This window comes from Marasmius oreades, chromosome 1 (assembly GCF_018924745.1).
Source record: "Marasmius oreades isolate 03SP1 chromosome 1, whole genome shotgun sequence".
Classification (NCBI taxonomy): Eukaryota; Fungi; Basidiomycota; class Agaricomycetes; order Agaricales; family Marasmiaceae; genus Marasmius; species Marasmius oreades.
The window spans coordinates 4613962-4638322 of NC_057323.1; the positions used below are offsets into that span (position 1 = coordinate 4613962).

A 24361-nucleotide genomic window follows, 5' to 3' on the forward strand; every position below is an offset into this window, starting at 1 on the left:
CTCAATATGCCTTTATACTCGTAGTTTTGGAACACACAATCATACAATACAATACTTATACTTTAGATTTTGACTGTTCAAATGTTCATGTCTTACGACGCCATCTAACCAGGAAGATGTGGTATTGAACGTATCATGACCAAAGCGGAATGTATGCACAGGACTCATTAGATAAATAATGAAAGTAAGTAATTAACGCAATAGTGAAAGAACTTCATCGTCGCTTGGAACCACGACCGTCATCCAGGCTAGGTGAGCTTCGACGTTTTCTGACAGAGACATCAAGGGAAATTGGAATGAGCATGATAAGAGAGAGAAGGATTAAAAAGGGACATACCGACTGGATCTATCTTCTGGCTCTCGACTAGGTGTTCTCGTCTTTTCTCCTCGATCTCTGTCTCTGTAGTCTTTTTCTCTGCTATCTCGATCCCGATCACCGCCATAATCCAGACCATCTACAGCAGGCGCATTTCCGTCTCGGTCCTTGTATTTGTTTTGATTACGCGGACCAGTGGGTACATTTGGAGGGAGTGGCGAGGCGGGTCGTACTGGTGCAACGGGGGCTGTGGATACCATATGGTTAGACAGGATAAGAGGTAAAGAAACCATGTTGCACGTACCACCCTCGCCAGGACCATACATTCCTCTGCCTCTGCCTCTTGCTGGGAATGGTGTCACTCGTCCACGCCCACCCACCGGAACCGGTGTAACGCCTCTTCCTCTTCCAGAAAACGGTTGTGGTGTTGCTCCCCCTGGCCGCGCACCAGGCCCCGAGACTTGAACAACATTCCCTGCTGCGGGCCCAGCGGGTGGTTGACCTTGTTCCATCCCAGGGTACATCTGATTGTCCTATATGGCGAGTCAGTACGTAGACGTCTTGATACCTTTACCACTGACCTGCATTCCAAACTCCATTCCCATTCCCATTGCACCCGAGAACCCACCTTCTTGCATCATACCCATACCTCCCTGCTCAGGCGTACTGTTTCCCGGCATACCGCCACCCATACCGCCGCCCATACCACCGCCCATACCACCGCCGGGGACACCCTGGGGTTGCCCGTCCATCGTCATGCCCATTTGACCCATACCCATGTTCCCCATGTCGCCATTCATACCCATGCCGGCCATTGGGTTCATCATCCCCATATCCATCATGACTCCCGGATTCATCATCCCTGGATTCATTCCCATATCTTAAGAAGAGAAAAACAATCCATTTCGCACTCAAAACTAGGATAAAGAAAAAGGACACACCTACACCCATTCCACCGCCCCCAGCACCCGCCACAGCCTGGTTAATCTGGTTCATTTGGTTCATCATAGCAGATGTCCCCGTCATAACCATCTGTCGAACTTCGGGCGGTAGAGCCGCTAACTGGTCCTCTTGCATTCCAGAGAAATTCTAAACCATGAATACGGGATTAAACATATTGATGGTCTAAAAGGTGGGAAACCGCTCACCAGGACGTTCACTTTCATTATTCCAGCAACGTCTCCCATCTCTCTTCTCCTGTAACAATAAGCCTCCCAACTAATCTCATCGAACCCATAGTTGAACCAGTCACTGATATCGGAACCGGCCCGCCGCCAGGGCTTTTCAGACATAGCTCCAATGTCGACCTCGAATATGGAACGACCGTCCAACATACCGGTTTCATTGGGGTCAATTTTGGGATGCGAAGGTGGAGCTATTGCGGGGGGTAAGGTTGATGGATCGACTGCCGGAACATCCTCAGAAGAATCCGGTATTGTCGTTATGAAAGAGGCGGGCACAGAAAGATTTGATGATGAAGCTGCGATAGTCGAGGATGATCCGCCAGCGCCAGGCAGAGGTTTAGAGGGCGTTCCAACCGCACCCCTCTGCATGGGTGTGTATTCGGTCGTGAGCGTCGGTTGAGATGCTATGAGTTTAATGAGACAAGAAGGGTTTTGATAGCGTGTTTACCAATCACCTTTTGCTGGTGTAGGATGCGAGGAGCTTATGTTTCGGTTTTGGGAGGCACGTTGGGCATTGGGACTAGTTCGGAGGAAAAGGGTAAGCACTCGATACACTGTAACAAGTTGTTTTGCACACCGAAAGTCCACTGAACGTGGAGCCCGTTCAGTATCAATGATAATTTCAATCTGCGATGGTTTCTGTGAGTTTTAATCAAGTCCTTGTACCATTGAACACTGACATCTTCATCCTCTTCTTCTCCGCTTTCCTCTACTCCTTCTGCATCTGCATCTGACCCATCTTCCGGTGTTGACTCCTGCTGTGGCGTGCCAGGAGATACTTGCCGGTCATGCAGAAGTTCTTGAGCTTCAACCTGGCTTTCTGCTGCAGCTTCCAATTGAGAGACGATTCCGTTGGTGGCGAGAGTGTTCTCAACGGGTTTTCTACACCAGAATTTGACTTGTGTGACCAGACGCGCAGAACCTCATTTGATCGAAACTTACGGGTGAGAGACTGAGGCTATCACAAGCAAAAAACGTTTGTTAAATGCATATTCATCATTGCTGAAGGAATTACAGGGAGAAAAAGTAGGAAACGACCGAATTTCCTCTCCAACAAGGCAAAGTAATGACCCTCACCAGCGCTACTCGATGTTGGTTGAACTTGCGTTGGAGTCTGTGGTTTAGTGGAGGCTCCGTAAAGATATTCGTCGTCGTCGTCCTCTCTGTGGACGACAATTAGCGTCAAACTTAAGCACAAAACGGAGGGAATTCCTTACAACATCATGGTTTTTGGCAGAGGAAGGAGTGTGACTGTCACATTCATCGTGACCGACCGATGTTTTCACGACTATCATCGTCCGCGTCGGCGAGCAAAATATCCTGGCCGCCGTCGTGGGTATCGAGGACAACGATTCGGAATTACGCAATATTGGTCAAGGAGCCAAATCCACTACCAGGAAAGACATATCCACGCGTCTTCTCAGGCAAAAAACTCTTCCAGTATAAATGGTATACCCGCATTCTTCAAGAAACACGCGATGGTTCTCCCCTCATATTCCTCCACCACGACAGTTTCTCCGCGAATCGTCTCAAGAAACTACGCAATGATATCGGTGCAGCTGCTAGAAAACACCATGCAACACAGCAGAAAGCGTCATTAGATGCACCTCGACCTATCACAGAGACAGACCTTCCCACTCTCACCGTCATCCGGACGGGCGTTTTCGGTGCTGCCTTACGCGCCCAGGAAGGTGTCAGTTTGTCTGACATCGACACCATGCTGAACAATACCCCAGGGAACTATGCCGTTCTCCAACTTCCTACTCTCGATCCCCCGTATCTTTCCGCCGTCCTCCGTGCCATGGACCGCACTGTCCCTCCACGTCCCCCAAAAACACCAGAAGAACTAGCGAAGGAACTTGCAGCTAGAAATGCTGACCCTGAAACACCAGGTCGAAGGGTCAAACGTCAACGAGCGCAGTTGACCCCCGACTTGAAGGTGATGGGTGCACTTCTAGAGGGCAAAGTCTTCTTACCTCAGGGTGTGAAGGATGTTTCGGCCCTACCTAGGTTGGACACTTTGAGGGCACAGATAATTGGATTATTGTCCGCTCCAGGTGCACAACTGGCTGGTGTCTTGAGTCAGGCGGCTGGTGGTCAACTGGCAAGGACATTGGAGGGGCTCAAGAAGTCGTTGGAGGAAGAGCAAAACGGAACGACCGCCGATCCATAGTATGTTATACCAATCTAGAGTGTTTGGGGTAGTGGTATCGTACTGATTCATTAGTAGAAGTGGATACACATTATAATGATCCATTTTTTGTTCTATTGTCGTACTAGTGCACCAAGTCACTTTTCATCTGTATCCTTCAGACAAAACTCCCATGTTCTATCCTCTCCGCCTTCGCCTGTTCTACCCGCACCGTGTACTCTCTCCCCTTTCGTCATCCGGTGCTCATATCCTTTCCATAATCCACGATAGAAAGCAAACGAACGCAAGAGCGTGTATTTCGGGTTTGGCGGTGTACTACCTTGCTTTGGGGGCGGTGGATTCTTTGCAAGCTTTGGAACGTCCCTGGACAGAGGGAAAACAACATATATCGACACTAGGCTTACAATCGCAAATTTGCAGGATACGTACCACAAGGTGTAGGGAGGGACGTTTCGTAGTGTTATTAGGACCGTTCCCCTCGAGCCTGCGGATGGTAAATGAGTCAGATCCTCTTCGTCAGAGTCCTCGTCCTCGTCATCATCCCTTCGTTTTCTCTTTTTGCCCGTTGACGATGTGATATCGGGCACAGGTCCCTCCTTTAGTACCTTGGCTGCAGATCTCAAAAAACCAAGAATGAGTAATTGATTAGAGAGGATATTTCTATCCTGATCTGTGATGCCTTTCCCTGAACAGAACAGATTTGAAATAAATCCATGTTTGCAAGGTTGAGAGAATCAAACTGACCAGCGTGAGGGAAATTCCAAACAACTTTATCCCACTTCCTCAGCTCTTTTCCTTTCCCTTTCCCTTTCCTCTTCGCCAATACTTCGAGTTTTGCAGCATCAACTCCAAAAACGACCTCGACGCCCTTCGAACGAAGGTCTTTTACAACGTCTGACGCCTCCGGATATTTCGCGTAGCATTCTTCTTCAGTGTCATAAGCGGTAGCTGTAACATTGTTCGGTGGTAACTGGGCTAAAAGAACAAGAGATAGATGTTGGTCATGGGAAGCGTTTGAGGACGACGGAGAAGAAGGCGTCGACGAAGATGATAATGGTGATTGGCATGAAACCAGGGCACGGGCAAAGGAAAAGTTTCCTTCACCAACCAGAAGGATCGTATCTGTCGGCAGAAAAGGAATGGTTGGACGTTTCGGGATTTCTTCTACTGCTTTGGATTTGCCCTTTTCACCGTCCTTCCCCGCTTTAGGTTTGGCTGGTGTCGGATTCTGGTGGTCTAGTTTACGTTTCTTTCCTCGAGCTCGGTCTTCTTTTGCTTGGGCAACCTCTGCTGCATGGGCCGCACGTTCTTTGGCTATAAAACGAGATTGCTGTGACTGTAAGGCCACCTTCAGAGACTTTCCTGGTTTTCCTCTTCCTTTAGCCATACCAACTTCAAGGGACCGGAATTGAGAGGACGACGGTCGATGGAACCTATTCGCGCCGATAAGATAAGATAGAGATCGCACTTATTTGATCAACATTCAACATGATTCAAGTAGGCTTAAGCTAACCTCATAGTACTTCTCTCGGTCGCTTCGAAATCCGGGTAGAATGTACTTGCTTCTGTCGTGACTCGTATACGCAACATACCTCAGGAGATAGAGTTTCTCTTCAGTACGTTTATAAGCTTTTTGTTAATTTCCGTTCTTCTAACTCGTTATTCCCTTCTCTGTAACCACCATTCCTTGGGTGGCGGATACTAAAGCTCGGCCTCTCCGGATATAAGGTGCTATATGAGCACAGCGAGCCACTTTACTCAAAACGAACGGATCCACCGTTGCTCACTGACTCCTCGCCGATTTCCTCAGACGTGAATAATGAATCCGATGAGCCTAGGCCACCGACTGAGGTTGAGTTCCGAATTCATTACCTTCGTTAAACTTCCCGACAGAACATGCTCTCACTTTTGGTTCGGAAACGAACTCTGACCCAGGTCCAAGCTTGACTGTCATCTGGACCTTGGCAGACTAGTGATGGTACTAAGGCCTCTGTTAGATCGATGAGCAACAAACAAGAACGAAATCTCTTCATATCCTTCAAGACCGGGATGCTAACGTAGTTTCCAAAGTCGAGAACAATGACTCGGAGGGACCTGAGGTTGGCGTACTGAACGATTATCCTTAATATGAGGCAGCTGTTCCATTTCAAATATCCGGATTGAATCGTGAAAGGACCTGGAGGGATGATAGCAAGAATTTGGCTGCAAAGTTCCTGGACAATGCTCGTGATTCAGATAAGGAATCATTGAAACTTGTTGAGCCGTTACAGCACCTCACGGTGGAAAGCCTCAAATAAAGAAAGAGTAATCAGTTTTCTGGAATGTTACCTGCCTCGCCACCGTCAAGTTGTCGAGACACGAGGCTGGTGAGTCAGCTGACTCAACATTTAATCTTTCGACCCCAATTGCTCACGTACACTAATATCTTCCAGACCCAAATCCCAACTTCGCCACTCGCATAGACGAGAATAACCTTGACTTCATCAGGAAATGTGCACTTTAGTGAGTCCAGGCTCTCAAGAGTCAAGATCTCAAGACTTGTTTAAAAACTGTCGTTACCATCAGCTGGCAGATGTGGTTCAGAAGTGGCGTGAAAACGCACGAAAAAGGCGCCATACGTCTTAATGACTCACTGTGTCAAAGAATCCCGAACAGAAGTTGTAGAAAAATACAAGACCGCTGTCAAAGCTTCGAACTGGATTGTCTTCGACAGATCGAACTCCAGCTCATGAGAACCCATCCAATCAAACTCGAGTTGCTAATACAGTTGCATATGCTTCCGATCCTCAACACCCAAACAAAATTTACCTTGTGTTTTTCATTACATGGTAGGCGCTTTACGAGCTACTTCCGTCGCTACCATATCGTTCCTGATGACGACCATTCCATACTTCTCGGAAACCTTGAAGGCACCTGATTCAGAACGAATGCCTGGTATAAAAGGCGATGAAGGCAACGAGCAGCCTCACTCCAAGCGAAAACCATGGATTCCGAAGAAGCACAGTCCAGTGAGTTGGGATTAAAACTTGTGACTGCTACCGCTGCTCACTCACACCCCTCCACCCAGACCCCAACGCAGATCTGGTAGTTGAGAACGATGACTCGGAGGTTTCCGTGCTGGCTGAAGTTGTAGAAAATTACACTTCATACGAGACCGCGGTCAAAGCCGCTACGAATTGGATCATCTACAATAAATCGAAGCCCGGACCTCATGACAAGCCTCTTCCAATCAAGCTCGAGTTTCCTTTCCAGTTGTATCCAAGGTGTGCCACAGTTTCTTATAGATCGAGAGACGCCTAGCTGACGGACTGCTCGAATTCAGCAAGGCAAACAAACCTCCAGGCATCAACGGAAAGATTGTCGGTAGGGGCATTTGTTTCTCTGAAACTAGAGATTTAATGAGCTCTCCACCAGGCATTGGCATCAAGAAGACCATCACAAGTCGACCCATCGATCTCATCCGTCTCGATTACGACCCGACGAAAGGCTTCCATTTCAACGTATTCGGATTGAATCGTGAAAGGACTTGGAGGGACGATGCCAAGAAGTTGGCTGCGACGTTCCCTGTCCAAACAACGGATCCAGATGCGAAGCTATTGGAGCTCGTCCAGCCGTTGCAGCTCACTACGGCGGAGAGGCTCTGGGATGCATGGAAAAATGGACGTCAGCCTTGAGGGACAGAGTGGGAGGATCAGGAATTCTTGAGTTGGTACTTGAAAGATGTAGTAAATCAAAGAACTCAGGAAAACTGAAGACGAACGATGATTGTGCTCCTGTTGTATCACCAACTGAAAGTACGCCGGTGACTCGAGGCCGGTTATTAGGTCCGTTGATTCGCAGCAACCGTGTGATATCTAGCTTAAACCACGACTGTTGTGATTGTAAGGGCACCGGATCCTCTTCATCTCATATCGAACTTGACTGGAACTGAGAGGGGAGATGTTCGGTTGACGTCGATAAGATGACGATTCAAGTATACTGATGCACTTCCATTCTTACTATTTCCTTCCCATTCTATTCAATGAATCCCGTTACTACCTTCGACCTAGCACCATAGCTTCTAGTTCTACGACGCCGCTGGTTTTTGGCGGCGTATCATACCTCTAGACGAAGCTGTTGCTTCTAGGCCGCGTAGCCACCGTTAATGCTATCGTTGATGACCATTCCAGTATGCTTGGAATCCTTGAGTAAGGCAGCCTAGGATCCATTAGGATTCACTTCCCTAGGTATAAAAGGCATTGAGCACAGCGAGCAACTTCACTCAACCTAGTGAAAAACATGGATCTCGACAAAACAAGCATTGGACAGTGAGTCTTTGGTATCCCGCAATTGCTCACTTGGCTGGTATAATTCAATCCGAATCCGAATACAGCTCCGAGGACCAAATCAGCAGTGATTCGGAGAGGTTTACGTTCGCAGTACTGGCTGAAGTTGAAGAAAAGTTCGATTCATATGAGGACGCTGCCAAGGCTGCGGTGAATTATATCATCTACAATAAAACGAAACCCACACGTCAAGACAAGGCTCTACCAATCAAGCTCAAATACGGTATGCACTTGTACCCAAGGTGTGTCTCATCTTTCTTTCGAGCGATTGAGAAGGCGCCTCGTTGACGGACTGTTCAAACCCGGTAGCAAGGCAAACAAGCCTGAAGGCATCGAGGGAAAGATTGTTGGTGAGTACATTGTTTCTCCCCCCTTCCGGGTTCGAAGCCAGAGAGATTAAACGAGCGGTCCAACTCAGGGATTGGCATCAAGAAGAACGCCGACAGTAAACCCATCGATCTCATCCGCATCGATTACGATCCGAAAAAAGGATTCCATTTCAACGTAGTCGGATTGAGTCATGACAGGACCTGGAGAGACGATGACAAGAAGTTGGCTGCAAAGTTCCCGGACACTGCACCTGATAAAGATAAGGAGTTGTTGAAGCTTGTTGAGCCGTTGCAGCACAAGGACATGACGGCAGATCACCTCTGGAATGCCTGGAAGGATGGGAAGCGACCATGAAGAGCATGATTAGAACTAGTAGTTGGATTTACTGAAAGACGGTCTGCAAAAATAAGTCGAAAAGAAATAAAGTCACGTTTGGAATCAGGTCTAAACGGGCAAACACGCACGACACACCCATTCCGCGGGGGGGCATAGTGAGTGAGTGAGAACTACTGCTGCTCAAGCGCTCAAGCTTCAAGCTCGCTCAGTATCTTCACGCGGGCGCGATGAGAGGCAACTACCAGGCCTGGATGGTTGTTAGCTGCCTGCTGATCGGCAGGTAGAGAAGGGTGGATAAATCAAGCTGCGGATAGCATTGTTGGATAACAATACGTTGCGCTGCCACTGAGGAGTAACAAGGTTTGCTTGTGCTTGCGTTAAATGCGATTGTGGAAGTTGGGTTGAAGTGGAAGGGGACGACTAAGAGCAAGTTTACGTTTAACACTGTTAGCAGACTCGATGCCGCACGAAATGATAAAAGCAGAGCCCACTATGACGGCAAGGGTGGCTCTCCACATATTTCTACCGAGTTTGAGAGAGAAATATATAAGAGTAAACCATACTTGCTGATCCAATATGTAGACCTTCTACATGTTATCGGAGAGCTGGGTATCTGTGGTGGGGGTGGAATGACAGGAGTGTATGTAGATGGTTTAAGTATGGTGGGATCATAATGAGAAGTGATCAACGCGCTCCCGACTAGACGATCCATGGACAAAGCGCAGCTTGAGCGATTAGATACTTGCGACCAAGCGGACCAAGCGGTAACGACGTTCAGCAAGACGCAAAGAGAACTGCATTTTGGTCCACATCCAAAACATACAAACTGTAGCCTCTAGCCTTGAGCACCATGTTCAGTCACTGAGGTCGTTTTCCAAATCATCGCTGTCTGCTAAGCATTGTGCATATGCTTCTAAATCAGAATCCTTCGACATTCGTTAGAAAGTTATCGTCGGAGGACTTCAACGCTCACCTGATCGTCAGAGAACGCCTCTGGAGTGTCGGCTCGATTGTTGGCGGCACCTATACGAGCCGACCGGTGGGGCATGGAGGTCAACTTGTATTTGTTCGCTCGTTTCAATCTAAAAGAGGCCATAGCATCCTCGCCGAGAGATGGTGCACCCATTTCTTGTGTCGGAAGACTGCCCTTTGGTGAACTGGGTGAACGAGACTGGACAGACTGATCGCTTCTATATCGCAGTAACGGGCCAACTGGCCGGTGAATGAATTCTGAGGTGGAACGCTCCTTTTCACCACGGGTTTGAGGACAACCTCCAACGACATCTTCCGTAGGCCGACTCGTCTTCATCTGAAACCCCCCGAGTTCCCTCTCCTCCTGCGACGTTCCTATGACATCAATCCTCACACTCCCCTCCCTTCGAAGATAGGACGCCCCCGACTCAACTTCTAGCCGAGTCTTTTCTGCATCTTTTTTATACTTCTTTTCTTTCGCTGCCCAATCCCTCATCTTCTTGTCTTTCAGAGTGCAACCTTGGTTCGCAAGTTTATCGGCAGCTTCGTTCCCCTCCGAACCGGCGTGGCCCTTCACATACACAAGCTTTACTGTCTGTCCCAACATCTTTCGACACTCTATTAGTGTATACGCGTATGAAATCAACTCGGAGTTAAGAACAGGATGACCGTTCGTTTTACGCCATGGATTTCCAAATCTATTCCAGTTCTTTACCCATAGAGTGAGGCCTGGTGTAGATCCGTCAGATAGTGCGAGGATCACTCTGAGTACGACTTACAGTTGATAGCATACTGAGAATCGGTTTTGATGACAAGTTTCCGGTTCACATCGATCGAAGTTTTTTCAAGTACACGTACGATAGCCTATGATGAGGGCGAAACTTGAGTATATTTGATGAACGTAACAAAGAACCTACTACGAGTTCCGCGCAATTGTTTGTCTGTAAGCCAGGACATCTCTCGCACATGTTTCTAAGATCATCAATGGATTGGGTGAATTGCAGGAGAAAAGAGTTTTCCGGACCTTTTATCGTCATGCCCCCACCACACTCCTATACCCGCCACAGAAGCACCGGTACCATTATTTTTGCATGCCCCATCGCAGTAAACAACAAGGTCCTCATATTGTCTTGTGGGAACAATGGTAGGCGTGCGGCCTTCCCTTTCGCGTTCCTTACCATTTCCCGGTAAACTACGGCGTGCAAGTGGATAAGGATCTGCAAAAGAGTCTTCTTCAACCTCCGTTGGAACATCTTGTACGAAATCGCCGCTCCCTTTATTTCCGCCTAAGGCGTTGGATGTCTCAATGAGATTTTTTGGTGCATGTGCGCGTCTTTCCACCACCATCGACGAGCTTGAAGTAGCAGTGGCTGCAACAACGTCTTGAACATAGTCTTCCGCGTCCTGGCGCACATGAAATTTCTTGAACCGTGCTCCTACGTAGCCGTTGATTTGAGCTTTACAATCCTCCCTGTTTTTGTTGTAATTTGGCAACGAGTTGCAAGCCAATCGAACTCGTACCAACAGATGAATACTCCAGCTTTCCTTCCGTACTTGACAGCGTAGAAATATTTCTTCTTCTTCGCGAGCTCCATGTCAAGTTTAGAATTATAGGAGAAGCTGTGACGACTGGAGTTTTTTCATAGACAGATGCAGGATGGTCATGGTCATTCACTGCGGTCAGGGCGTGAGAATCTTCTGGTGAACGGCTCAGTTATAACCTCAACCGTTGAAATAAGGACAGCTGGGACATTGAAGAAACTTGCACGCGTTTCTCGCGTCGCTGCAAGGTCTTGACTCTTTTCCTCGTCTAAACGTGCAAGATTTTAGAACCCCGTCTTTTTTCTCATCTCGGTATCAAACTATTCTATGACAAGACTGATACTCGATGCAGTTGTGATTCAGAAGTCGAGGAGTTTCGAGCCAGAGTGCTACTCAGACAGATTTCCCGATAGACCGTTGAAGAGGAGAAGAGGATTGTCATGTCTTAACCCAGGATCTCGATGTCAGTCGAGCACGACAGGCTCACGGGTATGCTTCAGTATCAGGTTTTTGTTTGGATGCCACTAACACTCACTCAAATGTATGTCAGTTGAGGAAAAGGTGGATAGATAGCGATCGACGTCAACCTGGTGCGCTGCTCAAAAATCCTCGTTTCAACTGCTTACGATGCTGTTATTGCAGAATTTTGGACTGCACCTTTGGATGCCGAACGGGAGACGGTTGAACTAGTTCTACCAGGAGAGACCCCTGAGGATGACGATCTCGACCTCGCCAATGCTCTCACTGACGGGAAGCCGGTTAGGATTCTCAACCAATTTCTTTTCTATGATGCGAGGAACTCGGAGATGGTACCTCTCGACACTATTGAGCATGGCTCCGACGGTCAGGTCGAAGCAGCTGGCTTTGTCAGTCCATGTTTCGAAGAGGATGAACTCGAAGGAGACGAAGATGACATCGAGTCGGACGAGAAGTACGTTATCTTGGGAGCTATATTCAGGTTTTGGATTGATTACACCGAGGAAGAGGGGTATGACCGTTTGCTGTCTTCGTAGCCTCGCTCTTGACCCAATGACTCATCTCAGGTTGATATGGATCGAAACCCAGTACGCCTGGTACATTTTGAAAAACCCGTCCGAGGAATACTCCACGATTCATGAAAAATTTGTTAAACCCCATCGTATCTCGCAATTCGTGTTCAGTTCGGCGATGGAATTCCCAGACGAAGAGTATCCTTCCCTCATTAAACGTTTGGAATTTGAACACACCTGGTCCGAATGCGATCTCCTTGAATCAGTAAAACCGCCTTCCTCAAAATTATTTTACCTCTCTGAACGGCTTCGTCTAGGTACCCACGATTCGCCAGGTGCTGCGTGAGACTGACGAGGTCCCCATTTTCTCCCGCGTCATTCAGAGAATCCTACCTGGGACCTCCAAACAGCGGAAGTTGACTCGTGATACACGGCCTCCCTTCCGACGAGCTGGGAGCACTCGCCTTGATCCCAGCAAACATGTTAACCCTACACATGTTACTCCGTTGATGGCAGGGCTCGCGGAAGGGCTTGTTCGTGAAACTCTCCAGGTAGTAGGTCCAAAGCCATTATCAAGGGGTCAACAAGATCAACGACAGCAAGAAAAGCTTACACGGTTTTTGGCCAATACTAGAGAAGAGAATAGGCCGATCATTTATGCAGATCAAGATATGATGGAAACGGAGGATGACCATTACAGGTACTATTCGAGAGTAACAGTGGGCGAGGAAGTGTTCAATGTAAGTGGAGTTGCCCCCAGTCGTACATCTAGACTTATCATTTGCAAAGGCCGGGGACACGGTTTTGACCCTTCGGCATATGAACAACGATGAAAAACCTCTGGAGCCCTTCCACATCCTCGCTGACCACTTCTGGTATCAAACCCCGCAAATCAGTTCGGTCAGGTTGCTGATTGTACTTTTAGGTTCGCCATGATTGTATATATAAGAGAAGATAAGCAGGTGCACGTGCAGTGGTTTAATCATGGATCACACTTTGACCTAGGTGAACTTGCCCATCCTTACGAGCTGTTCCTCGATTCCACCTGCGGTGACGTTCCTCTTGTTGAGCTTGCTGGCAAAATTGAGCTTCATTACATCATACCCCCAGCTAATAAAATACCCCCCGATGAGTTTTATGTTCGGTCTGTCACTTCCTTCTTGACCAGTATAGGATCTGATGCTTCTGCGCGGCTTCAGGTACTGCACGCGTTCGACAACAAACGGATCAACTACAACATCGCCTTCTATAACGTCCCTCGATCGAGCCGGACTCGATCTTGCAACCGCTTTATCTTGCATTCCACCACCTCAAAATTGCCGAGTCTGCGTTCAACGTCAAGATGACAGCGAAAAAGAACAGGTGAAGGTCATCGGCGGTGGCAGCGGCCTAGTCTATCGCGATCAAACCTTTCACCTTCACGACTTCGTTCTTTACCAATCAGCTAATTCTAACACTATTGGACCGGCCAACATCGGTCAGATCGTCAAAATACGCTGGAATGCGAAAGGAGTGTCTGTAATTGATTTGAAACAGATCGGAAGGATTCGTGATGTCGTTGGATTACCTCTTGAACAAATGAAGGATGAGGCGAGTGCCGCGTTGGTTTTATACCATGAAGTTCTAACTATTCCTCACAGCGACATGTCTTCTTGACTCCTGTAATTGAAAAGACTGAAGCAACCAAGCTTGTACGAACTTGTGTCATATACCCACATGTTCAGATACCCAAAGATCGCCTGGACGATTGGCTCGGACTCTCTGATTACCATTTTTTTATTGAATATCTATTTCCCTCAAAAGATCACCCATTGTGGAAGGACAGGTCAAAACTTCGGTCCCCGCTGTTATCATGCAAGAAGTGCGGAGACGACAATCTCGAGGCTTTCCAGATTCATGACGGTTTCGTTGCATGTCGGGAGGGCAGTCGCCTGCCAACACTGGACCTATTTGGTGGGTGCGGCGCGTTGGGGCTTGGACTGGCAGGCGGAAGTCAGTCACTTCGCATAACACATGCAATCGAGATCCTTCCCAGTTCCGCGAAGACATACGAGTGAGAACATGGCTATTGCGATATTCGTGACTTTCCACTCTCTTAACAGTTTTTTCTCCAGAAAGAACTCCCTAGATACGAAGGTGTACAATCAATGTGTGAATGTCATGCTTAAGTATGCGATCAAGAAGCACAACGGCCTCGCCGTAGAAACCCCAAAGCAGTTGTTTGACGATATGATGGACGTTCCGCCACCACCAAAACCAGGAGATGTGAAAGTGGTCGTCGCTGGGTTCCCTTGGTAGGTCGAGCATATGTCAAAATACGTCAACTATCATGGTATTGATGACTTTAACAGTCAAACTTTCTCTCACCTGAACCGACACAAGCGTGAAGGAAACGTGAAGAGCAATCTCGTACTGAATGCATTATCATGGATCGACTTCCTTAAGCCCGATTTTTGCTTCCTTGAGAACGTGCCGGGATTTATTGATGAGAAACTGCGAGTTCCGATTACCCAGAGATCAAATAATATGCAAGGCCGGATCGAGAAGGGCTACCTCAAGCTTCTGTTGCGGGGACTGCTGGACATGGGGTACGTGTTTTTTTAAAGCTCTGAGCCCACTTGCGAACATCACCGTTGTATACTTAGGTACCAAGTGCGACATGGGCTTCTCCAAGCAGGACAATATGGTGCGCCTCAGAGCCGCCTGAGGTTCTTTCTTGTCGCGGCAAAACGCGGGCTCAAACTACCCGAATTTCCTTATCCCACGCACTTCTTCGGCACCAACACACGGCCATCCTCCGTTACCTTCCTCAAAGACGGTCTTCCTCATCATTTTGTTACTGTTGGCGACGCTATCAATGACCTTCCTCCTTTCGATTGGTGGGTATCGTTTTGGTTCCAAACTCCGATCACAAGTGCTTCATCTCACTTTCGTTACAGGAAAGACCCGGATTATAATGAATTCTCGCACAATCTCAGGCGGGAAGCTGAAGAGAGAGAACGAGAGATACCTTCCATCGAGTGCAAGGGCTCACGTTGTGGATTCGATGCGGCAGTTGAATATAATCACCCCCCACACACGCGCTTTCAGATGCAAGTACGACAGATACCTACTACGGACTTGCAGCAGTTCACCAAGGTGCTGGGAGAAGTACATGTTCGAAGGTCCGTTTAACAACCATAATCTGTCCGATACTTCTGGAATCTGACGGACTATAGAACAATGCAAATCATATTGACTCGAGACGGGGACTACAGAGGTGCGCAGCGACGGTTGGCATGAATCGTTTCTCTGTTGTCTGACCTTCGTAGATTTGAAGAATAGCCTTTGTAGCTTTGAGATGTTGAATCCCTGTTCGGCGTCTGCAAGAAAGGGCTATAAATCAGGCATCGGTTGATTTTAATTAATCCGCATCTGATATCTAATCCTTTCGATGGATAGGCTTGTACGGACGCCTGGACGAAGACGGGTACTTTCCCACGACGGTTACAAATATCGGGCCAACAGCAAAACAAAGCAGGGTCCTCCATCCTTCTGTTCGTGTCGCTCGAACTTTCTTGATGCTCATTTCCTGATGTACACAACACGATTAGTGCAAGCGCATGGTCACTGTCCGCGAGTTAGCCCGCTCCCAGGGATTTCCCGACAGTTTTGTCTTTGTTGCTCTTGACGATAATGTTGTGACGGTAAGAAACATTTGAATTATGCAAATGCGATTGTCTCAAAACCATCCTATTATTTATTTCTTTGCACATAGATGGTGAGCAAGGACCCAAGTCCACCTTGATTCTGGCTGATCTGCCCTCTAGCACCGTGAAATTGGTAACGCTGTGCCTTTCCCACTTTCGATCGCCCTCGGCAGAGAATTGCGGAAAGTTTTACAAGAGGAGTGGGCACAAAATCACTATGACCTGACTATTGACGATTCTGACGACGAGATGTAAACAACGCGCTGGAAGATCTGAATGTATTAAGATCTTTACTGCTCTTGTATCCGTTCCCCATCCATTACGCTATCCGTAATCCTAATTCTCCAATAAAGCTACTAAAGTAGGATATTCTCTGAAACGTTTATGAATGGCTGTTTACATTGCTATCCAGAAGCATTTTTGTTCCAAGTTTAATCCTTCAAATCGTCCGATAGATCGTCATCGTCCACCCATGCCTCCGCATATTTAGCAAGATCCTTAGTCAATGATGAGACACATGGAAGGGAATATAAGGGGAGTGCGAACTTACTTCATGATCGAGCTCGGGAGGGTTTTTGATTGAATCCACAGGTGAAGGTGCACTTGTATCCCCCAAATCACCAACTACCTTTGGCTTTGTAGTACCATCTTCCGTGATATCAGGTGCCGCCTCGGTATATTCGACCTCCAGATCCGTAGTCTTCTTACGCGCAGAGTCCCCTTTCGCATCCTCTGACATAGCCTTAAGTGTTACTCGATATCGCATCTCTTCCTCAGGCCAGCTTCGTTCCTCCACGGGCCCCGATAGAGTACCGAGATTCGCCAAATAGTCGGCACCTTCGTTTCCTTCGATGCCGGCATGCCCCTTCACATACACCAGTCTGACCTTCTGACCCAATGATATTCGACCTTCAAGCAAAGTGGCAATATATCGAATGAGTGGAGCGTTCTTGACAGGGTCCCCTCCGGATTTCTTCCAGTTGTTGTTGCGCCAATTGTGTAGCCACGAGTCAAAACCTAGAATGGCCGTTGAACGCTAATATGGCATTTGTCAAGGTGCATAGATAACATACACTGGATGGAGTAGTTTGAATCTGTCTTGATGACGAGGCGGCGTTTAGCATTGATCGGAGTGGTTTCAAGGACTCGAGCAATAGCCTGTCCGTTCCCTTGTTAATTCGGACAGCTTAAACAGAAGACTCGAGCCAGTACAAACAATCAACTCTGCGCGATTGTTGGTCTGTTCTCCGGGACAGCGTTCGGCAATGTTACTGCGCAGGAATGAAAACTGAGAGAACCTGTCGAGATCGAAAAACGACCGAGACGCACCGAGGATCACCATGCCCCCACCAGACTCCTACGCCAGCGACCGAGCCATCTTTGCCGTTACCCTTGCAGGCCCCATCGCTGTATACGACCGAGTCCTCTTCATCTTCAACCTCGTTTCTGGAAGGCACTCTCTGCTTCTTGGGCGCAGACTCACCACTTCCATGGTCAAGTTCCAAAGTGCGCTTCTTGGAAGTAATTGTGGACGTGGAGTCCGCGGTAGGAGTTGCCGATGTAGAATTCGCAGCGTCGGAAGCTACCATTTCCAGGACACTGCCAGATCCAACACGAAGGAATTGCTCAGCCTCCTCCTGAGTCGCGAATTTCTTGAATTTGGCACCGGTAAAACCCTCCACTTGAGGTTTACATTCGTCCCTAGGGGCGCGTAAGAAACATATCAGCAGCAACAGATAACCTATGACCAACCAAGTCATGTAGATTCCTGGGATTCGACCAAATCGAACAGAGTAAAAAGCAAGGCTCTTCTTTTTTGCCATCGTGCTTTGTACGGATAACGTCGTATGGAACGTGCGTAAAGATTCGGGAACGCGTAATAGTCGAATACAATTGATTGGAAAGGTTGAGTTTAAAGCTCTGGTGAGTACGAGCTTTGAGATGGGCGAAATGTTGGTCGAGGTTTGGGAAAGACACTTGCAAGACGCGTTCAATGAATGCCTGTTTGGGCAACCTGAGCGTCTTGTCCTGAACCACCTAGTACGTGCACTGTGAAAGTCGCGTTCCATCGCGCTTAGGAAGTAGTCATCCTGAACCCGTGCGTGCTTTCGTTTGCACATATATTCTTCAGGTAAAGTTGACCTTTTGTGCTATGGACCGGAATCAAGTTTTCCACGTGCTCCTTGATTTAACTGTCATAGGGAATGGCGATCCCGACGGTATGGATAATAATTGTTTCCTTTGATTTAACTGCACAACACAAGCCTACCACTATCACAGGGTTTCATGACTTTTCCCGTCCAAAAGTTCATACCGTAACGTTTTCTTTGGCCACTTTGATCAGTTTTTATGTGTGACGCATTTGGAAGCGTGAGTCGTTGTTTTATTCAGAGACAGGTTTTCCTTGTCTGATTGGTTTTGACAGTGGCTGATAGAAAATGGATCATTCTCAGTTTCATAGTATGTCCTTCTTATGGCTGTTCTTCTGTAGAAATAATCCATTGACAACTCGCAGCTCATTTGCTCTTGTGGCCAAGAGGGTGCGCACCGTCCACTCCTACCTTGGGATTACTATTTGACCAGGCATACAACCTCATACAACTATGTAGCTCTCTCCGATATTCTTCGCGGATATTTTTGGTGCTAATCAGATATAAAAGACTCGATGCTTTTTTGTGTCAGTGTTCTCGAGATTGTCATTTGTCGATTTGACGAGTTGTTTACAGAGCGCAACGCCCCGACGCTGCCCAGTTCACCAGGACCTTCTTGCTAGTAGAAGATCGGAAATTGTCAAGTACGTGAACGAATTTCTGGGATAGTATCTCCCAGATTAGAATAATTCTGATTATATCCCCTGCTTCCAGGGCGAATCACATCTGCGTCGAATTGTAAGTCTATTGAATTAATGCGCTAGACAAGAACTGAGGATCGAATAACCAGGCGATCTATTCCGTCACGACTGGCGCAGCCAGGTTAAATATACCTCCCGAAGCTATGGATAAGACTTCTCGTACTGACGAAACCTATGAACAGCATTTGCACGATAATGGCGTTGTAACAACTCTAACACTCCCAGGAACTCATCGATACTGCTTGCTGTTCTTCTCGATGCTTACTCCCAGTATGTCAAGCCGTCCTCGGTCCACGCTCGAGCCCTGTTGTCTAATGACTCCCCAGAGCATTCCAACTTATTGCTCGGTTTGTCTTTTTAAGCCCTGTTTCTGAGCCACTTCGGCATTGCGCAAATTTGAACATTCGAATATCCACATACGCTTCTAGTGCTGTTCTAGACACTTCCGGTGGTGTCTTTTCGCATCCCCAGTTCACTACACACCGTGTCTTGTCTGATGTAGATGTGGGTAGCTCCACTGGGCTCCGACACATCAGACCGCGAGACGGGGTCCTTTTCAAACCGTTGAGGAAAAATAAGGAGTATACGACCAAAGTAGACCAACGAACTGAAGTGGTGCGAGAGTTACAGGCGACGCTATCGGTTGTCCTGTGAATGCATATTGCTCGATATATATGAATACTTATACTTTCGGCCTCAACGGGGGGCTTGTGCTCGAACCGTCTAGAGAAAATACTACTTAGTAGTATCTACGCCGATAACGATCCCGGGTATCCCGCCGGTCGAAGTACGCCGACGACGAAGCAATATCCATGGCTCAACTAAGTGAGCGCCACCCCACACGAATCACCATCCCCGCCGCAGGGTGTGCTGACTTGAAACTTGAACGGAGAATATCTTATCCAGTGCGTCGCAAAATGCCGCACACATCTCTTCCGAGCGCTACAGGGAGTCCGGGGTGAGGACTCGTTTAGAAATCATCATAATGATTCGGTCTTTTTTCACATTCGAGAAGGGAAGTGACCGCCGTCAACAGAAGGCAAGGGTACTATATAAGGACGCTACTACTCTGAGGTCAATAAACATCCAACACCGAGACCGTTAGCAGTTAGATTCAGTTCAAACATCTTCTTCAGTACACAATGCGCTTCTTCGCTACTCTCGCCGCCGCCGCCACTTTCGGCTTCACTGTTGCTCAATCGGAGGCTGCACGCTTCGGTATTGTTAACGTCAATCCATCCACCGTGTCCTCTGGTCAGGCAAGTCCATCTCTTGTTAGATATTGGTGTTCCTGTGCTCAACCCGATTTCACTGGCAGACGATTGAAATAACCTACAATTCCACCGCCGCCAGATTCCAGCCTAAATTTGTCGACCTTTACCTTCAAGGACAAATTACTCAGGAGAGGCCTACACCTTATTACCTCCTGTCACGCAATAGCTACGGAGCTACCGACAAAGTCCTTATCCGGGACGTCACTGAGTTTCGTTGATGAGATAAAGACGTTGAATGGATCGCTCAATCTTGATCAGGTTCCCCCCGTTTCCGATACTGGAGCTATCGGCTGGAACATTCTGGCCTTCATCACTTACGACAAAGACGGACGCACTGAAGTCGGCGGGACTTCCACTGGTTTGACGATCAATTAGACGGGTTTCGGGGGGACAGCCACTAGACAGAATCTAGATGTCGTGGTCTTCCTACCGGTTTCAAAGTACTTAGTTGTGTAACTGGATATCTGACAGTGATGGTCAATTATAACGTTTTCAAGTCGGAATCTAGCTTAAGATAACAAGTCGCACGTCCCGCAGAGTTTTCTTTCCCTTTCACAATTAGCGCTTGTACTCCGAATGACCTCCTTGTCTGAGTCGTTGGGGGCACTGGCGGGCACTGGTACTGGCAGAATCAGCATCTACGTAAAGATAGACAAGCCAGATCGTATCGTTGGGGGCTTGTCAGCCAGGAATGGTTGGAGTAGCTGAGGCGAGGTATTTGGCTGTTTGTTTCATTTTCTCAGGAAAACTGCCGGTGACTGCCGCGCGTGACGACAGCTGTGGGAAATTCCGAAATTCCACGCGCTACCATCTTCTCGGAAAAACCACTGACAATCGCAAAACTTGGAGCTTGGAGCTTGGGACCTGATAGAAGAGAAGACCTTCAGATCATTATGGCTCATGATACCTTGAAGCACACGGTCCTTTCAGCCAACCGACATCCTATTTCGAGCCACACCTCAGCAGACCTAGTACCATCCGAGGTTCCCGCTCCTAGTATAAGTATAAGTATATGGCATATGTGTACTAGCTTGACCGAGCTCTGACGCACCGAATATGGGCTTTAAACCATTAAAGCTGGCCATAGCGCTGACATGTTTGGCCCATGTTCAAGTCCAAGCGGTAAGTTCAAGTAAGTTCGTATGTTTCGCATTCACTTAAAATATCTGTTCGTACAGGCCACGACGATGTGGTTTAACAAAACCACGAGTGTGTTGCTCCACTCTTTCAGTATAAGTAATAGCTGACGCTCAGCTTGTCTAGTCATTCCAATTGGAAATGGGCGTCTCGGTGCTGAAGTATTTGGGCAGGTCCCTAATGAAGTCTTAGTCCTCAACGAGGTCTCTCTCTATGCTACTACCTCCTTCTTTTTTTTGACACCTGATGATAAACAGGATCACATCTGGTCTGGCTCTATGAATGATCCCAATAACAAGAATTGCCCGCGGGCACTTCCAAGCGTTCGGGAAGCAATATGGTGAGTTCAAGGTTCAATATGAATGATCGTCCATTTTTGTTATTCACGAGATTCTATACAGGAACGATGATCTCGCTACCGCACAAAATACCGTTGATGCCAGTTGTATGGCCAATCCGATCAGTCAACAAGTCTTCCAAAGTACCGCCACCTTTCAACGCTTCATACCCGTTCGCTTATATATACCTCTGACAGCTGCCGGGAACTTGACCTTGGCATTCCCGTCTGTCACAACGTCCTCTATTACTGCCTATAATCACACGTTGGACCTTGCAACTGCTATTGCGACTACGACCTACACAACACGAGATGGTGTTCAATTCACCCGAACCTCATTCGCCAGTCACCCCGACAACGTGATTGTTATGAAGATCTCCGCCAATGTTACCGGGAAAGTAGGATTCGAAGCCAAGTTTACCACACCCATGGATACACCTGTGGGCTCGCTTCCTTGCTTAGAGCTCTTCATGCCCTATAACTGACATTCCCTCGAAAGGCATTCTCTGCAAGCGGAAATTCATTGACTCTAACAGGGCGTGGAGTGAAGCACACACTTCCCGTTTCTATCACGTTTCTTGCCCGCGCAGAAATCTCAGTTGTCGGCGGTTCAGTTCAACCTGGAGGAAATGGAGATACTCTCGTTGTCGCCGGTGCAAACGAGGCTGTCATAAGAATTGCCATTGATACGAACTATGTCCGGTATAACGATATCTCAGGCAATCCTGAAGCGAAAGTTTCGGGAACGTTAGCTGCGGTGAGGAACAAGACCTGGCAGGAATTGAGAGACGCACATGTGGAGGATCATTCGGGGTTGTTTGGGAGGGTTGATATTACTTTAGGTGAGAGGGTTGAAATCCAAAGATCTCATCCTATTTCAACTTTGTACTAACAAGCTATGCGTCTTTTCCAAAGGAACACCCACGAAATCCACCTATCTACCAACCGACATTCGGAGGACCCTCCCTGGCGGCGCTGATGCAGACGCGGATCTGTTCGCTCTCTATGCTCAGTATGGGAGATACCTGGGAATCGCCTCGTCTAGGAAGACAGAACCTTCCAATCTTCAGGGAATTTGGAACCAAGAAACTAATCCCGAATGGGGAAGGTCAGGATCATCCTCATTCTCGTCCAATAATCAGAGCCTGATTCTAGCCCTCCGGAAGCAAGTACACGTTGAACATCAATCAACAAGTGAGTGCGAACTTCCGAGTCTGCCATGAACAATACCTGATTCTGGCTTCTAACTGTGTAATTCTTGTTGATCCAGATGAACTCGTGGCTCTCAGAGCCTCTCAACATCGCGGAAACCCTCGATCCTCTCTGGAATCTCATCTCCGAGCTGGCTGAACGGGGAAAAGTTACCGCTCTTGAGGAATACAACATCACACGAGGTTGGATAGGCCACCACAACACGGGTATCTGGCGAGATTCCGCCCCAATCGATGCTGCGTATTACGGGATGTGGCCTATGGCTCCAGCGTGGTTAATGCTAAATGTGTACGAACACTACAAATTTGAGCCAGACAATGTCGACTGGGTCAAGAACTTCGCCTACCCCCTGATGAAAGACCTATGCGAATTTTACCTAGATTTATTAGTTGTTGCGCCGAAGAACGTTGAACCTCAACAGTATCTCGTGACGAATCCAAGTATGAGCCCTGAGAGTGGGATTGGAACTTACAATGGCACTCAGGTGTCGTTAAGCTACGGTAATGCACTGCTCTGGTATCTGTTTCGTCCGACGTACTTAACAATTTCATGCTTTAATTATTAGGATCGACAATCGACAATTCGTAAGTGGCTCCCCACTGCTCTCACTTTCAACGGTTTCACTCTTTTGCACAAACTGGCAGACTCCTTCGAGACTTGTTCAACCATACCGTTGAATTTGCTACCCTGCTGGGTGTCGATGGGGATTTTTCAGCAAACTTAACGTCTACCATGAGACGGCTCATGCCAATACGCATCAATTCGAAAGGTCAAATTCAGGAATGGGGTCGAGATTACAATTCAAAGGGGTGTGTATGATCTCGCTCTACCGGTCTCTCATGTCGTCTGCTAATCGTCTGATATCTTGTTTATTGCAGCTCCGACGCTCACATCAGTAACTTATATCCCCTGTTCCCCTCCGCTCAAATCGACCCACGCTTAAACACCACCCTCGCACAAATCGCCAATGTTACGTTGAATGGCCGGGGTGATTCATTTAACGGATGGCCAACTGCCTGGAGAGCGAACTGTTACGCGCGGTTGTTGGATGGGGAGAAGGCGTATTATTTCATGAAGAGGCTGTTGAGCCTCTACTCGTATGACAATTTGTGGTCCGCCAACCTCGTGTTCCAGATCGATGCAAACTTTGGTGAGCAATTACTGGTTTTTCTTTGTGCAGGCAACAGGTTGATGTTCGCCCTCTCTTTTTTCTTCTTCTCGTAGGTGGTGCGAACGCTGTTGCGGAAATGATTCTCCAAAGTCATAATGGGGAGGTCCACCTCTTGCCCGCTATACCGTCTGCTTGGGCTTCGGGGAGCGTGAAGGGCTTTAGGGTCAGAGGCGGGTTCACGGTCGATATGACTTGGAGCGGTGGCAAATTGGAGAACGCTGTGTTCAAGAGCACATCGGGGACCGCAGCTAATGTGAGATACAAGGACAAGGTGGTTCGATTGAACCTTTCGAAGGGAGGACAAACGACGTTGGGTATTTCGGACTTTTAAATCTTGTTTAAACCTTCTTATGAGTTGGATAAGTATCAGCTCAGTTTATGACAGATGAACAATATATTTGATTCCCGGTTGTTTACGGATACCAGGACAGATGGTGGTGGATGGTGGTGATCATCAAGAATGATTAGCACGGCCAAACCGTCAGTTCCACCGATTCATGATGGACCACGCTTAGTTTCACTCGGCCACCTGAGCCATATGCAT

General features: G+C 47.8%; 8 protein-coding genes across 9 annotated transcripts; 4 read left to right on the forward strand and 4 right to left on the reverse strand.

The window, feature by feature from the left end:
* Window positions 1-214: 214 nt before the first annotated feature.
* On the reverse strand, window positions 215-2725 carry E1B28_001673 (uncharacterized protein; the record flags this gene model as incomplete). The annotated part of the gene is made up of 12 exons (XM_043147627.1): window positions 215-269; window positions 338-563; window positions 621-849; window positions 898-1196; window positions 1258-1405; window positions 1465-1904; window positions 1956-2020; window positions 2078-2127; window positions 2181-2382; window positions 2443-2458; window positions 2578-2663; window positions 2718-2725. 12 exons carry the CDS (start codon window positions 2723-2725, stop codon window positions 215-217), a joined length of 1824 nt encoding a protein of 607 aa, XP_043016340.1.
* A 51-nt stretch (window positions 2726-2776) lies between these two features.
* On the forward strand, window positions 2777-3673 carry E1B28_001674 (uncharacterized protein; the record flags this gene model as incomplete). The annotated part of the gene is made up of 1 exon (XM_043147628.1): window positions 2777-3673. The coding sequence occupies one exon, from the start codon at window positions 2777-2779 to the stop codon at window positions 3671-3673; it is 897 nt and encodes a 298-aa protein (XP_043016341.1).
* Window positions 3674-3789: 116 nt separating this feature from the next.
* On the reverse strand, window positions 3790-5039 carry E1B28_001675 (uncharacterized protein; the record flags this gene model as incomplete). The annotated part of the gene is made up of 3 exons (XM_043147629.1): window positions 3790-4015; window positions 4082-4337; window positions 4397-5039. 3 exons carry the CDS (start codon window positions 5037-5039, stop codon window positions 3790-3792), a joined length of 1125 nt encoding a protein of 374 aa, XP_043016342.1.
* A 994-nt stretch (window positions 5040-6033) lies between these two features.
* E1B28_001676 (uncharacterized protein) lies at window positions 6034-7428 on the forward strand. The gene is made up of 5 exons (XM_043147630.1): window positions 6034-6480; window positions 6562-6660; window positions 6720-6915; window positions 6975-7015; window positions 7067-7428. Exons 2-5 carry the CDS (start codon window positions 6636-6638, stop codon window positions 7324-7326), a joined length of 522 nt encoding a protein of 173 aa, XP_043016343.1. The 5' UTR covers window positions 6034-6480; window positions 6562-6635; the 3' UTR covers window positions 7327-7428.
* A 1164-nt stretch (window positions 7429-8592) lies between these two features.
* Window positions 8593-11292, reverse strand: E1B28_001677 (uncharacterized protein). 2 transcript variants are annotated; one of them, XM_043147631.1, is made up of 8 exons: window positions 11137-11292; window positions 10640-11086; window positions 10533-10587; window positions 10395-10479; window positions 9617-10344; window positions 9135-9569; window positions 8779-9063; window positions 8596-8636 (listed from the first exon to the last, which is right to left on the reverse strand). In XM_043147631.1, the coding sequence occupies exons 1-6, from the start codon at window positions 11208-11210 to the stop codon at window positions 9498-9500; spliced, it is 1461 nt and encodes a 486-aa protein (XP_043016344.1). In that variant the 5' UTR covers window positions 11211-11292; the 3' UTR covers window positions 8596-8636; window positions 8779-9063; window positions 9135-9497. The 2 variants fall into 2 exon arrangements, with proteins under 2 accessions (XP_043016345.1, XP_043016344.1); XM_043147632.1 differs by having other exon boundaries at window positions 8593-8704; window positions 8772-9569; window positions 10640-11292.
* A 192-nt stretch (window positions 11293-11484) lies between these two features.
* E1B28_001678 (uncharacterized protein) lies at window positions 11485-15428 on the forward strand (the record flags this gene model as incomplete). The annotated part of the gene is made up of 14 exons (XM_043147633.1): window positions 11485-11646; window positions 11708-11747; window positions 11800-12145; window positions 12201-12411; window positions 12464-12886; window positions 12936-13021; window positions 13072-13290; window positions 13346-13736; window positions 13787-14199; window positions 14261-14440; window positions 14498-14734; window positions 14792-15025; window positions 15086-15310; window positions 15365-15428. The coding sequence occupies 14 exons, from the start codon at window positions 11485-11487 to the stop codon at window positions 15426-15428; spliced, it is 3231 nt and encodes a 1076-aa protein (XP_043016346.1).
* Window positions 15429-16225: 797 nt separating this feature from the next.
* E1B28_001679 (uncharacterized protein) lies at window positions 16226-17658 on the reverse strand (the record flags this gene model as incomplete). The annotated part of the gene is made up of 6 exons (XM_043147634.1): window positions 16226-16332; window positions 16386-16852; window positions 16909-16993; window positions 17052-17106; window positions 17165-17536; window positions 17588-17658. 6 exons carry the CDS (start codon window positions 17656-17658, stop codon window positions 16267-16269), a joined length of 1116 nt encoding a protein of 371 aa, XP_043016347.1. The 3' UTR covers window positions 16226-16266.
* Window positions 17659-20761: 3103 nt separating this feature from the next.
* Window positions 20762-24226, forward strand: E1B28_001680 (uncharacterized protein). Its single transcript, XM_043147635.1, has 14 exons — window positions 20762-21082; window positions 21139-21169; window positions 21224-21300; window positions 21355-21437; window positions 21499-21578; window positions 21633-21874; window positions 21934-22276; window positions 22350-22542; window positions 22601-22628; window positions 22705-23146; window positions 23212-23230; window positions 23291-23455; window positions 23525-23796; window positions 23871-24226. Exons 1-14 carry the CDS (start codon window positions 21017-21019, stop codon window positions 24146-24148), a joined length of 2319 nt encoding a protein of 772 aa, XP_043016348.1. The 5' UTR covers window positions 20762-21016; the 3' UTR covers window positions 24149-24226.
* Window positions 24227-24361: the final 135 nt, after the last annotated feature.